This window comes from Lissotriton helveticus, chromosome 12 (assembly GCF_964261635.1).
Source record: "Lissotriton helveticus chromosome 12, aLisHel1.1, whole genome shotgun sequence".
In the NCBI taxonomy this organism is placed as follows: Eukaryota; Metazoa; Chordata; class Amphibia; order Caudata; family Salamandridae; genus Lissotriton; species Lissotriton helveticus.
This window is the reverse complement of record NC_136073.1, coordinates 232,349,032-232,363,501: the sequence shown is the minus strand read 5'-3', so window position 1 is coordinate 232,363,501 and position 14,470 is coordinate 232,349,032. Positions and strand designations below refer to the sequence as shown.

The 14,470-nt window shown below is 47.2% G+C and overlaps 1 protein-coding gene across 1 annotated transcript in view; it reads right to left on the bottom strand.

Annotated features, from left to right (window-relative positions):
* ZC3H18 (zinc finger CCCH-type containing 18) overlaps window positions 1–14,470 on the bottom strand; it is a 529,005-nt gene that overhangs the window by 137,761 nt on the left and 376,774 nt on the right. The window contains exon 10 of the mRNA XM_078670778.1: window positions 12,667–12,792. Coding sequence (XP_078526904.1) covers window positions 12,667–12,792 — 126 coding nt within the window. The remainder of the gene's footprint in view (window positions 1–12,666; window positions 12,793–14,470) is intronic.

Here is a 14,470-nt window from a genome sequence, read left to right as displayed (position 1 = left end):
ATCTCTGGATGACCCCACTGCTGGAAGTACGGGTGGAGCACTGATGGATGTATCTCCCACTCGTGCAGCTAGTGGCTGTACCTGCTGAGCAGATCCGCCATCACATTGTCCTTGCCTGGGAGGTGTTCCGCCATGAGGAAGATGTTCCTCTGAATGGCCCACTTCCACATGCTCTGAGCCAGATGAGACAACTGTGGAGAGTGTGTACCTCCCTGCTTCTGAATGTAGTACATGGCTGTCATGTTGTCCGTCCGGATCAACACGACTTTGTTGCACAGATGTACTTTGAGTGGCTTCAGCGCCAGGAAGATGGCCAGTAGCTCCAAGTGGTTGATGTGCATCTTCCTTTGCTGTGTTTTCCATAGTCCCTGAACTGTGTAGTGGAGCACATGAGCTCCCCAACCCTGTAGAGAAGCGTCCGTTGTTAGGATGATTTGTGGAACAGGCTCTTGGAACGGTCGGCCTTTGCAAAGGTTGTGTGGATTCCACCAATGCAGAGAGGTGTATGCCCGACCGGTCACCAACACTAGGTCTTTTAACTATCCGTGAGCCTGATTCCACTGACGTGCCAAGCACTCTTGAAGCGGACGCATATGTAGTCTCGCGTGCGGGACTATGAAGATGCAGGAGGCCATCATGCCTATCAACTGCATGAACACTCGTGCTGGAAGCGAGTGTTGCGGTCTGAATTTCTGGATCAGCGACTGAATGCTGTTGATCCTCACAGAATTTGGCTGAGCTGTGGCTGCCAGAGTATCTATTGTCGCGCCCAGATACTGCAGCACATGGGCTGGCTGAAGGTGCGACTTTGGATAATTCAGCGAGAAACCCAGATTGTGAAGAAGGTGAATGGAGTGGGACATGCTGGCAGCGCACTGCTGGGCTGACTTTGCTTGGACAAGCCAGTCGTCCAGATAAGGGTAGACATGAACGTTTTGTCTCCTGAGGTGCGCTGCCACTGTCGCCAGGCATTTCGTGAACACCCAGGGTGCTGTGGTCACTCCGAAAGGGAGGACCTTGAATTGGTAATGCTAATTCTGAATGGTGAATCTGGGTATTTTCTGTGTGACGGATGTAGTGGAATGTGAAAATATGCATCTTTTAGATCTAATGTTGCGAGGAAATCCCCTTGATTGAGCAACGGAAGAACCTGCTGCAGCGTGAGCATATGAAAGTGTTCTGAGAGAATGTACTGGTTCAGTGGCCTGAGGTCCAGAATGGGTCGCAGGGACCCGTCTTTCTTTGGGATCAAGAAGTACAGGGAGTACACTCCCAAGCCTCTTTGTTCCACTGGTACGAGCTCGATTGCACCTTTTTGCAGCATGACGAGTACCTCTTGCTGCAATAAGTGCAAATGCTCTGTTGACATAGGACGGTGCCTTGGTGGGATGTTGGGTGGAGTGGACGTTAACTCCAGACAATAACCGTACTGAATACGTTTTCTGACCCACCTGTCTGTGGTGATGGATTTCCAGACTGGCAGGAACTGTTGGAGTCTCCCCCCGACAGGTGTTGTATGGTCGGGGGGCAGTGACAAGGTGTCACTGTTTGTTGGTGGCGGAGGATCGGGAGTTGTTGTTTCCACGACCTCTGCCCTTGGTGCTGTTGCCGCGATAGCCGCCTCTACTCTGCTTGTTGTAAGAGGTTTGTGCACCACCTTTCGTGTACTGTGTTTGCTGGGACATCTGGCCTCTGTAAACACCTCTATTGCTTGAGCGCCGAAAAGTACTACCCCTGAACTGCTGGGACTGGAGAGCCCCCATGGACTTAGCAGTCTCTGTGTCTTTCTTTATTTTTTCCAGGGTGGTATCCACCCCAGGGCCAAATAAGTGATCAGGGTTTACAGGCTGATTGAGGATGGTGGTTTGGATCTCTGGTTTGAACTCGGAGATTCTGAGCCAGGCCTGACGTCTCAACATCACACTTGTATTAATGGCCCTGGCCGCGGTGTCTGCTGCGTCCAGCGCACATTTAATAGAAGCATTTGAGATGAGCTTCCCTTCCTGAATGAGCATCTCCGCTGCCTCCTTATACTCGTCTGGCAAGTGTTGTAACAGGGTCTCAAGTGTATCATAGTGCGCCCTGTCATATCTGGCCAGGAGGGCCTGAGTGTTTGAAATACGCCAGATATTGGCCGCTTGAGCCGCCACCCTCTTCCCTGACGCTTCTAGCACTTTAGATTCCTTGTCAGGGGGAGGAGCATCACCAGTAGTTTGTGAATTCGCCCTCTTCCGGGAATTAGAAACAACGAGAGAGTCCAACGGCAACTGGCCCTTGATGTATGTAGGGTCGCCAGGTACCGGCCGATATTTCTTTTCAATTCTGGGGTTTATAACCCTGGCACGTGTGGGCTCTTTAAAGATGTCCGCAGCATGTTTCAAAACCCCCTTCAGCATTGGCAGAGTCTTGATAGTCTTTTCAGATGTGGAAAATGTATCAAACAGAAAATCCAATTCAACAGGGTCAGCATGCAGCTGGACGTCGTGATTTTTAGCTGCCCTCTCAATTAGAGCATTAAATGCCGCTGAATCCTCAGTAGGCGAGGTTTTAACAGTATATACTTAAGTGTCCGGGGCAGTTTGCGGATCCCCTGGGTCCCCAGCATCTGCCCATGAGTCATGGTGATCTTCAGGATCAGTGTCAGCAGGGAAGTTGTACTCTTCATCCTCTCCTTCCCCAGCCTCCACATCAGAGTAAGTGGGTGAGGTTGGAGCAGTGTCTTGAGGCCTTGGATAAATAGGTTCAATCAGAACTGGGGAATCCGTAGAAGCCTTTTTCCTCTTCAAAGGAATGGTGTAGGACTCCTTAGGCTGTGCCGGCGTGATCTTTAGCTTGTAGATGGAAAGTTTACCGGTGTCGGCGTCGATAAATTGCTCCGACTGCTCCTCCACCAGGTGTTGTCGGTGTTTTGTTCCGACAACTGCAGGTGTTGGCTGCGGTCCCGTGGACACCTTCTTGGGCGCGTCGTCGACCGTTCTGGGCGCAAATGCCTTCGGCGCCACCTTCGGCGGCAGCGTGAACTGGATCGGCGCCGTCGACTTTGGCAGTTTTGCAGCGGGCTTCGGGGTGGAAGTGACCTTCGGATCGCCCGCGGAAGCCTTGTTCCTGATGGGTTGCAACGAGTCCGATACCTGCTTTGTGAAGGATGCGGACGGTTTCGTCGACCCGACAGGTGTTCTCGATCCACCAGCATGTGCAGACTCGAGAGCGACATTACTTTTGGCCTGGTCCGGGCGACATGCTGGGTCGACAGCCTTTGGAGCTTCAGGTCCTTTGGTTGTGTCGACGGCCTTTGGCGCCGATGGTTTCGGGTCGGTGGGCTTGACAACCTTTTTTGGCACCTCAGTCTTCGGCTCGACGCCCTTGTGCGACTTCGGTTCGACGCTCTTGAGCGACTTCACCGGATCGACAACCTTCTTCGGCTGGCCCGACGTGTCCGAAGACGCGGAGGCAACCAAAGCTACAGGCGTCTTCTGTGTCGACGGCGTCTCGATCACTTTCGGTTTCGTCGAGACCGAAGCTTTCACTTTCGGTTTCGATTTCACCAATGGCAGCTCCGTAGGAGGGACCGTAGCCGGGCCCGTAGGCGAGACCGTGGATCCAAGATCTTGGGTAAGGCCATGTGGCGATCCCTCGACCTGAGCCTTAGTGATTGTTCGAACTGGGCATAGCTCTTCCCCTGAGCTATCTTCCGTGGCCCCACAGGCCTCATCGTCGTCTCCTACCTCGTCGACGACGTCTTCTGCATCGAGCATTTCTATGTCTGCGTCGTAGTTGGAGTCGATCTCCGCCGCTGGAGTGGAAATCGGCTCCCGATAGTCCTGCTCGTCTGCTTCTTCCCCCTCGATAATGTTCACCGGGGCAGGGGCCATCAGCTGGGCCTCCTGGCGCGCCACGCGCCGAAGTCGAATCGTCTTCTTGGAGCGAAAACGGGAACAAGCCATACAGTTGGCTTCGTCGTGATCCGGCGACAGGCACGTGTTGCACACCGGGTGGACATCGATGTGGGGATACTTCGAGTTGCACACGGGGCATCTCTTGAACGGGCTCCGTTCCATGTTGATTCGTCGAAGTTTGGCTGCGTTGACTAGGCCTCAAGCACCGAAGATCCACGCGGGTCCTCTGGAAGTCCGACTCAGGAACTGAGCCGGAACAGAGCTGGGCACCGAACGCAACAATACCGACGATATAGGAAAGGCCTTCGGGCCTAAATAAAGTTTCTATCGATTCCGATCTTGAGTAATCAAATATGCATCCGAACCCAATGGCAGAAAAAAACAATCTGGGGATGGAGTCGATGCCCATGCGCACTGTAGTCCAGGGGAGGAGCCACCTAACTCGTGATACTCCGAAGACTCTTCCAGGACAACAATGTGCAATCATCCGGACCCAACACTAGGCGGCGATCTATGCTACAGATATGAATTCAGCAGCCCACATGCCTCGAACTCAAAGTCCTTTTAGCTTCGGCATAACATGTTTGAATGCATTTAACTATTCATCTGGATGCACAGTTGCATCAAAAGGATTCATTTGTTTACTGCGACAGTAGAAAACAAATCTTTTCCCATTCACTGCGTAAGATGCTCTAGTTGTAGGTCTATGTGCTTCTTTAAGAATGGTCATACATTCAGGGGGAAGATTAAGGTATCCAAATCATATGACCTGAGGAGTCAAATCGCAAGGCTGAGCTCCTTTGGATTTGAGTGCCAGATTTGTCCATGGTTCTGAGTCACAAGGTCTGGGTTGAGGGGAAGCTTCTGGTCAGGAACTACTGAGAGTTCGAGCAGAGTAGTGAACCATGGTTGGCAAGCCCAAGTGGGAGCTACTAAAATTAGGGTGAGAGACGTTTGCCTGAGCCTCTGAACAACAACTGGAAGAAGAGGGAGAGGCAGAAAAGAGTAGGCAAATATTCCTGACCAGTTCATCCCTAGAGCAATGACTTGGGATAGTGGGTGTGGAAACCTGGAGGCAAAGTCTCAGCATTTTGCGTTGCCTGCAGTTGCGAACAGGTCTGTGAAAACCCCCACTTGTAAAAGTATGGGAGACGGACTTGTGAGTGGAGTTCCCGCTGGACTTGCTTCTGCATCCTGCTGGGAAGGAAGGCAAGGTGGCTGTCCATCCCTGGGATGTGTTCCGCCAGCAGATAGATGTTGTGACATATTGCCTAACGCCAAATCATCTGAGATAGGCGTGATAACTGTAAAGAGTGAGCCCCCCACCCCGTCCCCATTTTGACAACCTTACCTGCCAGGTGAGTTAGAAATACTTTCAATGATAGCTGAACAGCTTAAAGCTCAAGGTAGTTAATGTGGAGACCATGGCGATTAGTATCCCAGAGACCATGAACTGTGAGATCCTGAAGGTCAGCACCCCATCCTGTAAGGAATGCATCCGCTGTGAGAATGATCTGGGGAACAGCGTAGAGGAATGGCACCCTTTTGACAAATTGTGTGTTTCACCACTGAAGAGAGCGATGAGCGTGACTGTCCACCAACACTAGATCTTGTAGCTGATCCTGTGATTGAGACCATTGGTGCACCAGACATTCTTGAAGAGGCTGCATATTTAGTTGAGCATGTGGCATGATGGCTATGCAAGATGCCATCATGCCAAAGAGTGTCATAACTGTTCTAGTTATATGTTGGCTGGGTCGAAGCGTTGGGAAGTATTGAATCCTGGCCATATTTGGGTATGTCAACTCCATTGTGTTGAGCATGGCATGAAATACGACTGTATATGTGAGAGCTGAAGGTGAGATTTCTGTAGGTCAACAGTAAATCCCAGTTGCTGTGGAAGATGAAGAGTAGTTTGAGTGTGTTGTTGACTCAGGAGCTGTGCACTGGCTTTGATGAGGCAGTTGTCTAGATATGGTAAGACATGAATTTTCTTTCTGCGCAGATTTGCTGCTACTACTACGGCTAGACCTTTGGTGATCACCCTTGGTAATGTAGTGATTCAGAATGGAAGAACTTTGAACTGATAATGCCTTCTAGCTATAACAAATCGGATCTATTTGCGATGAGCTGGGTGGATTGGAATGTGGAAGCAAGCATCCAGGTCTAGTGCTGAAAAAGTCGCCTATCTGAAGCAATGCAATTACGGCTTGAAGAGTGACCATATGGAAGTGTTCTGTTAGTATGTAATGATTTAAGGGCCTGAAATGTAATATAGGCTGTAGTGAGCCATCTTTTTAGGGAATTAGAAAGTACAGGGAGAAAACTTATGTACTTTGATGTTGAATAGGAACGGGGAGTTAAAGAGCCTCCACTTCCTGTTTGAGCAGATTTTGATGTTCTATGGAAAGATTGTGTCTGCGAGATAAAATGTTTGAAGGTGTGGTTAGGAGCTCTAGACAATAACCATGTTGGATAATGTCCAACACCCATTGATCTGACGTTATGGTTTTCCTGGAAGGGGAAGAAATGTTATTAGTCGTCCCCCGGCAGATGTTAAGTGGTTGTGGGGAATAAGTAGAAAGTCACTGCTTGGAGGTGGAGGGGGCAGAGCGCGTTAAGGGAACACTACCTCTACTTTTAAAATGCTTTCCTCTTTAGGGGAGGTTTGATGTTGCCTAGAGGAGGAGGTAGAGGTATCAGGTGTTGTTTTGATGCTCTGTTTGTAGAAGGGAAGCCAAAAGGAGCCACATGAAGCAGGGGTTTGTAGCTACTTCAGCCTACCTTCATTTTTTCTAATGCTTGTCCCAACTGGGGACTAAATAGATGCTTTTTTTTTTTAAATCAAAAAGTAAATTCAATAATGTTTGTTGCACTTCTGGTTTGAAACCAGATTTACGTAGCTAAGCATGTCTACAGAACAAAACACTTGGTGTGACTCCCCTGGCGTTGTGTCCGCTGAGTCTAGGGCACATTTAAAGGAATTATTAGAGATTCCCTCATTTGCAATCTCATGACCTTTTTTTATATTCTTCTGGGAGATGTTGGTGGAGTTCCTCCATTTCATCCCAATGGGCCCTGTCGTATCTTGCTAACAGGGTTGTTGGAGTGTTAGTGATCCGCCAATGACTGGAGGATTGAGCTGCCACCTGCTTCCCTGAAACATCAATAAGTTTACATTCTTTTTCAGGTGGCCGAGCACACGCTAAGGATTGAGTATTGTCTCTTTTACGAGCATGTGATTATACGTGCGCGCACTGGGTCCTTGAAAATGTCAACAGAATGTCTAAGCATACCAGTAAGCTTAGGCAGGTATTGACATGCTCTATGCGTATTGGATAAGGTTTCAAAAAAGAAATCCTTCTGAATAGGGTCTTTGTGGAGGGGAATCTGGTGATAGGCTGTTGCCCTAGAGATGAAGTCTTGGAAAGATTAAGCTTCATTGGCGGGTGATGGTCTGGCCGGGTAGAGATCTTGGTCAGCATCGGGGATCAACATCAAAATGATCCCAGGGATCTGTGGGCTGTGGATATGCATACTTTCCTACCCCACGATAATTGGTGGAGACCCTTGTGGTGCAAAGTCTTCTCGTTCACCATGTGAATGGTGTGGTGAATGAGGTGGTGGTGGTGAAAAGGGTGATGGTGGTGGAGAAGGAGGAAGAGGACGATGCATTGGGCTGGTTGCAATGTACTCCTTTTTGGCAGGTACTGGTACATCTGTGGACTCCACAAAGTAAAACTAGCGCTTAGATGATTTGAACGCTAAGTGCACAGGCTGAGCTCAAATAGAGCCAGTTCGAGGGTGTATATGGAGCTTTTTCTGCTTCGGATCAAGCTGCTCCTGCATGATGACCTAGAGGATGGGTTCCGGAAGCAACTTCAATGTGGACGCTGAATGTTTCAGTGCCGAAGCAATTTTTGTTTTTTGAATCGAAGAAGTCCGAGCTGAAGGCGGTGGAATCGGGTTGCTCAGAGCTGAAAAGGCAGATTGTCGACAGAGTGCCGAGTCCGATCAGCAGGGGGGCGCAGGTGTCAATCCTTCCTCCTTGCCAACCTTTATGTTTTATTGTTTCCTCCCAAAGAGCAGGGACCAAGTACTGTATCTTTATGCTTTGGTTGTTTATCTGCTCGTTTGAGGGACTATTTTTTTCCTTGGCTATCAGCTCACGTTTCGGTGGGTGTATTTCAGCTTAGGCGACCAAAGCTGCAATTCCACAACTAATTCCACAACCAACAATTTGGGGATCCGGACCAAATTTCCTAGCGCTCTGCTTTTTAGTTAAATTGGTAGGGGAGCACCTGGCCACAGTCCCCTTCTATCTTTTCTCCACTGGATTGAAATTGGATGCTTCGGCTCCCTCCTTGTTTCAGGGACATTGGTTGGTTTTAGTTTTTGTTGGGGTGTTTGGGGTGACATCACTAGGTCGGAGTTTTTTGAGGTCTTATATATCCGGGCAGATGGGTAGTTTTTATTGCTAGATGGAGTTCCTTCCTGGGCTGTGAGGCAGCTCTCCCAAACAAGAATATCACAGGATGTCTTATTCACTAAACAAATCGAGGGTTCTGACTCGCAATGTTAAAGGGCTTAATAGCCCAGTTAAAAGATGATCTAGCCTCTATTACCTCGAACATACACACGCTGACATTTGCTTCTTGCTGGAGACCCACCTAGTGCTGGCACTGGCTCAGGTCTGCAGTCTTTCGTCAGCAATATTTCTCCTAAGCACGGAAGGCAGCAGGTGTGCAATTTTATTAACCCAATCTTTCAGAGGGAAACTGGGGTCCAAAATAGTAGAAATTAGAGGCCGCCTCCTGGTTTTTCGCAACCATCTGGGCATACACTCATTGAGAATAGGATCTCGGTACGCCCCCAACGATGGACAGGAACAGTTTTTGCAGAGGGCAGTGGCAGACACCATGACAACACAGGACAGGTGGGTGGTGCTGGGGTGGGTGGGGTCCTTAACCTGATTCTCAATAATAAGTTGCACCGCTCGGCCTCGAGGCAAGGTGTGGCTGGGGCTATGACTGCAGGGGGGGGGGGGGTGTTCTATGGCTCTAGGAGATGGGACTGAGAGGTCTTTGGCGAGATAAATACCCATTAACGTGAGATTACACCTTTTATTCCCAGCACATAAATCATATGCCCGGCTGGACCACTTCTTAGGCTTTAGGGAGGTGCAGATGGCAGTCAACTCGGTGGAGATAGAACCACGTTTACCTTCTGATCATGTGGCCATCTTACTAGACCTTACACTCCCGAGTAGCGACTCTGCCACTCGGACCTGGCGACTGCGAGAGTCACTTTTGCGTAGGCTGGAGGTGGTCCAGCAAATCTAGTAGGCAATTGAGGATTATCTGCAGATTAACTAGGCCCCTGGTACCCCTGTCTGAATTGTCTGGGATGCGTTGAAGGTAATCATACGTGGGGAATTTATTGCAATTTCTACAGCGGATAATAAAATACTAAGGGATAAGCAAGCACAATTACAGCAGCAGCTTCGGGAGTTGGAACACATTCATTACTGCACAGGGGCCCCTAAAGTGTGGTGTCAGAGTCCAGCCGGAAACAACAAGCAGGGCTGGATCTGGATAGCACAGAATACTCCCTTTTACGTCTTAAACACTCCTTTTAAGTAGAAGGGAACAAATGCGGGAGGTTATTGGCAAATAAACTCAGAGCCCAACGGTAGGCCACTAAGGTAGACGGAAGAGGAACCCTTGTGGATGGCGATGACCCTATGACGACATAGTTTGGGGAATTCAATGGAAATCTTTATTCTGTGCAGACGCTCCCAGCGGCTAGTAAAAAACACTTTTTTGGCAGACTCCAATGCAACCCAGACAAAAGAGCAGGCAGAGGGGCTAGACAATCCAATAAGGATTGTACAGGTTATATCAGTGATTTTGAGGAAGAAACTCCTAAAATCACTGGGCCCAGATGACTTGCTGGCAACCATTAAGGTCTTCTGCTCATTCGTAGCTCCACTTCTTACTAGAATATTTAACTCCATCATGTGTTCCGCCTCGCTTCCTCCTTCAATGACGACGGCCTCCATAGTAGTCCTTGTGAAGCCCGGCACGGACAAGTGTCAGTGTTGGTCTTATCGCCCCATTTCCCTCCTAAATGTTGACGCAAAATTATTCACAGGCTTTTTGGTATCCAGTCATGCACCTTTAATGCCTGGATTGGTGGGCCCTGATCGAGCTGGGTTTAGCCAGAACAGAAATCACGCAGATAACACAAAACGGATTTTACATCTTATAGATAGAGCCATTCGTTCCCAGAGAGAAGTCATTCTATTTTCGATCGACGTGGAGAAGGCGTTTGATCGTGTTCAGTGGCCCTACTTAACAGAGACACTGGCATATTTCGGTCTTGGGGAACGGTTTCGCTCCTGAATTTTTAGTGCCTATGGGGAACTGAAGGCCTTTGTAAGAGTCAATGGGAGTAGCTGAGTCCAATTTCCCATATGTTGCGGCACACAGCAGAAAAGCCCCTTGTCTTCCCTGCTGTTTGCCCTCTATATGGAGCCAATTTCCCAGAGGGTCAGGGATAACCCATTTGGATCTGAGGAACATGTTATTACACTTTACGCAGACAATGTTGTTGTTTGCCTAGACAACGCCAGACAGGCTCTTCCCAGCTTATTGGACGAGATGCGCCATTTTGGAGCAGCATCTGGATTTTATTTAAACCTGGCTAAATCACTGGCTTAGACCTCACGGTCTCGCCCACCAGCAGAGACTATCTGACTCAGAACCACTCGATCCGGTGTGCTTTGGGTTCTCTCCCATACCTCAGTATTCAACTGGCCCCAACCATTGCTCAGGTCACAACTCTCAACTATCAGGACCTGACTAGGAGGGTGAAGGCCGATTTGGCATGATGGCAACTATATCCCCTCTCCTGGTTGCGATGGGTCGCCGCCCTTAAAATGACGATCCTACCCAAGATTTGATACTTTTTTCCAAACACCCCACATACAGCTTCCGTCAGGGATGCTCCAGACTCTACAAGATGCGCTACAGCATTTCGTGTGGGCTGGCAAGTGACCCAGGATGAAACGCTATCGCAGTTGGCAACCCCCGGTCTAGGACGGTCTGGGAGTCCCTTGCCTACTACATTATTTTCAAGCAGCACAGCTTCGGTATTTGGTGGAGTGGTCCGCCCAAAGTCAGAAAAGGCATGGTTATTCATGGATAGAGCACTGGCAGGCACAGCTTTATGGAAGGTTCCTTTTTTGGCCAGAACTCACCGCACTACAAGTCTGTACCTGTCCTTGGTCACTGTGTCTACCTTGAGGGCATTAAATAGTCTGGTGACTCTGTGGCCTTACGTCGTTCCTTTCCCCTTTAAATCCGGCAGTGGGAAAAGAGGACTTTACTCCAGGTCTGGATAGCACCCTGTTCAAAGCTTGGCAACAGGCGGGATGCCTGGCCATATGTCACTTCTTTAATGCAGAGGGCCATATCCCGTTTGAATTCTTGCGCACAGACTTCACGATTACGGATGGGCAACCATCTCGGTACACGCAGATCAGACACTGGCTTATGCAACTGGTAGTAGGAAGAGCTGCACAACGGAAATTTGAGCGCGACTTCTTTGCAAGGACTCAGATAAGCACCTCATTACGGAACTGTATGGGATGCTGCGGAGTGGGAACCTCGGGTCGAAGTCCCCGGCGCAAGTACAGTGGGAATTGGAACTAGCAGGCAACTGTCCCCTAAGGAATGGCAGGACATTTACTACCGGACACAACACACAACTTCTCATATGTCTAGCTTTGAGACGGCAACGAAAATTGACACATACTGGCACCTAACCCCGGTTCGCCTGCACAGAGGGAATCCAGCAAGTAGCAATAGGTGTTGGAGGCATTAAGACTCCTCCAGAACATTGGTACATGTCTTGTGGGAATGCCCCAGACTTGCACAGTTTTGGAATGAGATCCTGACTGATATAGAAACTCACTTTAATACCAAACTACTCAGATTCCTCTTATATATCATATTGTGACTTCCCAACCCACTCACATATCCACTTAAATACCAGAGGGGCTGATATATAGCTCTGGCACTGGGGACAGTACATCAGTCAATCTTAGTTTATTGGGGAACAGACAAGGTTCCGTCCCAGCAGAATTGGCTAAACCGTGTTTGGCATATCCTGGGGATGGAGAGGCTTTCTTTAAAACGTACGCAGCCCCAGCAGTTAAGGGGTCAATTTGCTAAGGCTCATGAAGTTCCTTTGCTTGTTTGCATGTTGTGCATACAGTGTATCATAACTGTGTGGTAAGTTCCATGTAATGGAGAGTTTTGATGGAAATGACAGTTGGAGAACCAATTGACTCCCCTGTGACCGAGAAATTAAAGGCAGACTTAGTTGCAGACATTCAAGAGAGTATCCCAAAAATGTTTTAGTACAGCAAGGCATTCGTTCGTTTGTAAGCTGTTAAGAAACAGAGGCTTAAGTCTTGCGTAGTCAACCTTCACCTGCAATTTTGGCATAAGCTACGAAAAAAAAAAAAGCTTTCACTTTTACAACCCTGTGGGATCATCTCTAAAGATGGATGAAAAAGTTCAGACAGTATTACAGTAACTAATTCATATCTGGATAAAAGCAAGAGGGGCATAATAGACTTGTGCAAAACTAAACTGCAATTATTTTTTCATTAACTTATAAACTATGTATAGCACATACATTTATCAATATAAGAAAAACAAAATTAGGATACCATTTGGGATCTGCATTTTGAGGACATTACCTGGATCTGCTTCCTGAGAACGAACTTCGCCTAGATGATCGACTTGAGTAGGAACTGTAGGATGATGATCTGGAGTTTGATTGTGAAGACCCAGAGCCGGAATAAGATGATGAATGAGAAGACGACCTTTAAAGGAGAGAAAGAAAGGCAATGAAACATTTACTCTCAACAGTGTACACTGATATTGCTCAAAGGTGACAGAAAAGCGTTGCCAGCAATCTTAGCAGTCAGTGAAAGAGTATTTACTTGTTTATTTTTTTATAGTGCAAACATGACCCTTGCGGGTATCGGAGAGCTTTACAAATGTACAGAGAGCAGAATAATAACAATATTAATTTTATATTCAAGAAAAATGCAGGATAAGGTAGTATCCAGAAAATGAGGGTATGCTTTACGATGTTCAGAGAGTAGAAGTGATAAACCAATAAAAACAAAAGTATCATAGTCAAGGACACTGCAGGATCAGGCAGTTTCGAGAAAAGGGAGGGTAATGTCAGGACTGATAAGTCGAAAACACAAAGTAGTCGGTAATCCATAGTCATGAGGAATCCAGACGGGCCTCTTATGATCTAGGAAAGAAATGTGTTCATAAGGAGTACTTTGACTTCTTTATTGACGGATACAGTTGAGTGATTAATTTTGACATCAGGGGGGAAAGGTGTTCCAAAGTCTCGGGGCAATTACAGAGAAAGATCAGCAAGGTTTTGGAGCTTGTGGACCTCTGTCCTGAACCACCCTTTGGGAGATGAGTAAAGATTGGTACAATAATGATATGTTTAAGATATGTTATTTTGACCATGCATTTATTGCTGGATGATTTACAAGTCATATGCAACAGGGCTACACATAATTTGAGAATAGAAAACTCTGCTTTGGCTTTAACATGTCATCTTCCTTATTGGTCTGAAGCTTTTTTTAATATTTCTTTTTTTCCCACCTACATGAGAAATATTCAACAATAAAAACAAGTGCAACGTATATATGTGCATCATCTTTACATTAATTAAGCCAAGTATACATTACCAGACTCCCACTCACCATCCCAAACCCGCATTTACAGTATATAAATATTGAAGGCAATACATTCTGAAGTTGGTGTGGTACTTAATATGTTCAGATTCGTAACAAACCATTCAGCGCATTTGTGATATGCATATTAAGAACAATTTCATAAGGTGTAGGTGAGCTTTAAACACAGCATTATCGATGTGCTGCAATGATATGCATGTTCTTAGGTAAAGAGTACCATGGGATGGAAAGGCAGAGAAAATGTTTAGTACAGAAAGAACTGGACATCAAAGTACTATATGCACTACAGAATTTGTCCTACACTGCTATACTGTATAACAGACGTGCATTTTGCAACAAAGTGCCATATCTACCATTAAAGGTCAGCTCCAATATTATAAGACCACAGCTAAAGGGCTTTAACAAGGGAGTGAGACTGTAATGGCCAGTATAGCCCACTAAGGCAGTCTTTAAAGGTATTAGAATGTTCACCCACATAAGGGTGGAATGTCCCAATATAAATAAGCATTTGCAATGCAATAGGTCTCGTATTAATGAATGTTTGAGCTATTGGCGTTGCTAATAATAATGCAACACCAATAGCTCAAACTTTCAGTAATGCAAGACTTATTGCATTGTAAATGCTTGTTATTATTAACAGAGAAGCAATTACAATTTAAGTAAGAAGAGATCCTGTCATTGTAGCTTTTGTGAACTTCCAAAAGGTCTCTAACTGTTTCACAGGATTTCAAAGGCAGATGATTCGTATTTGTGAGTACTTGGGGTGTATAGCAGA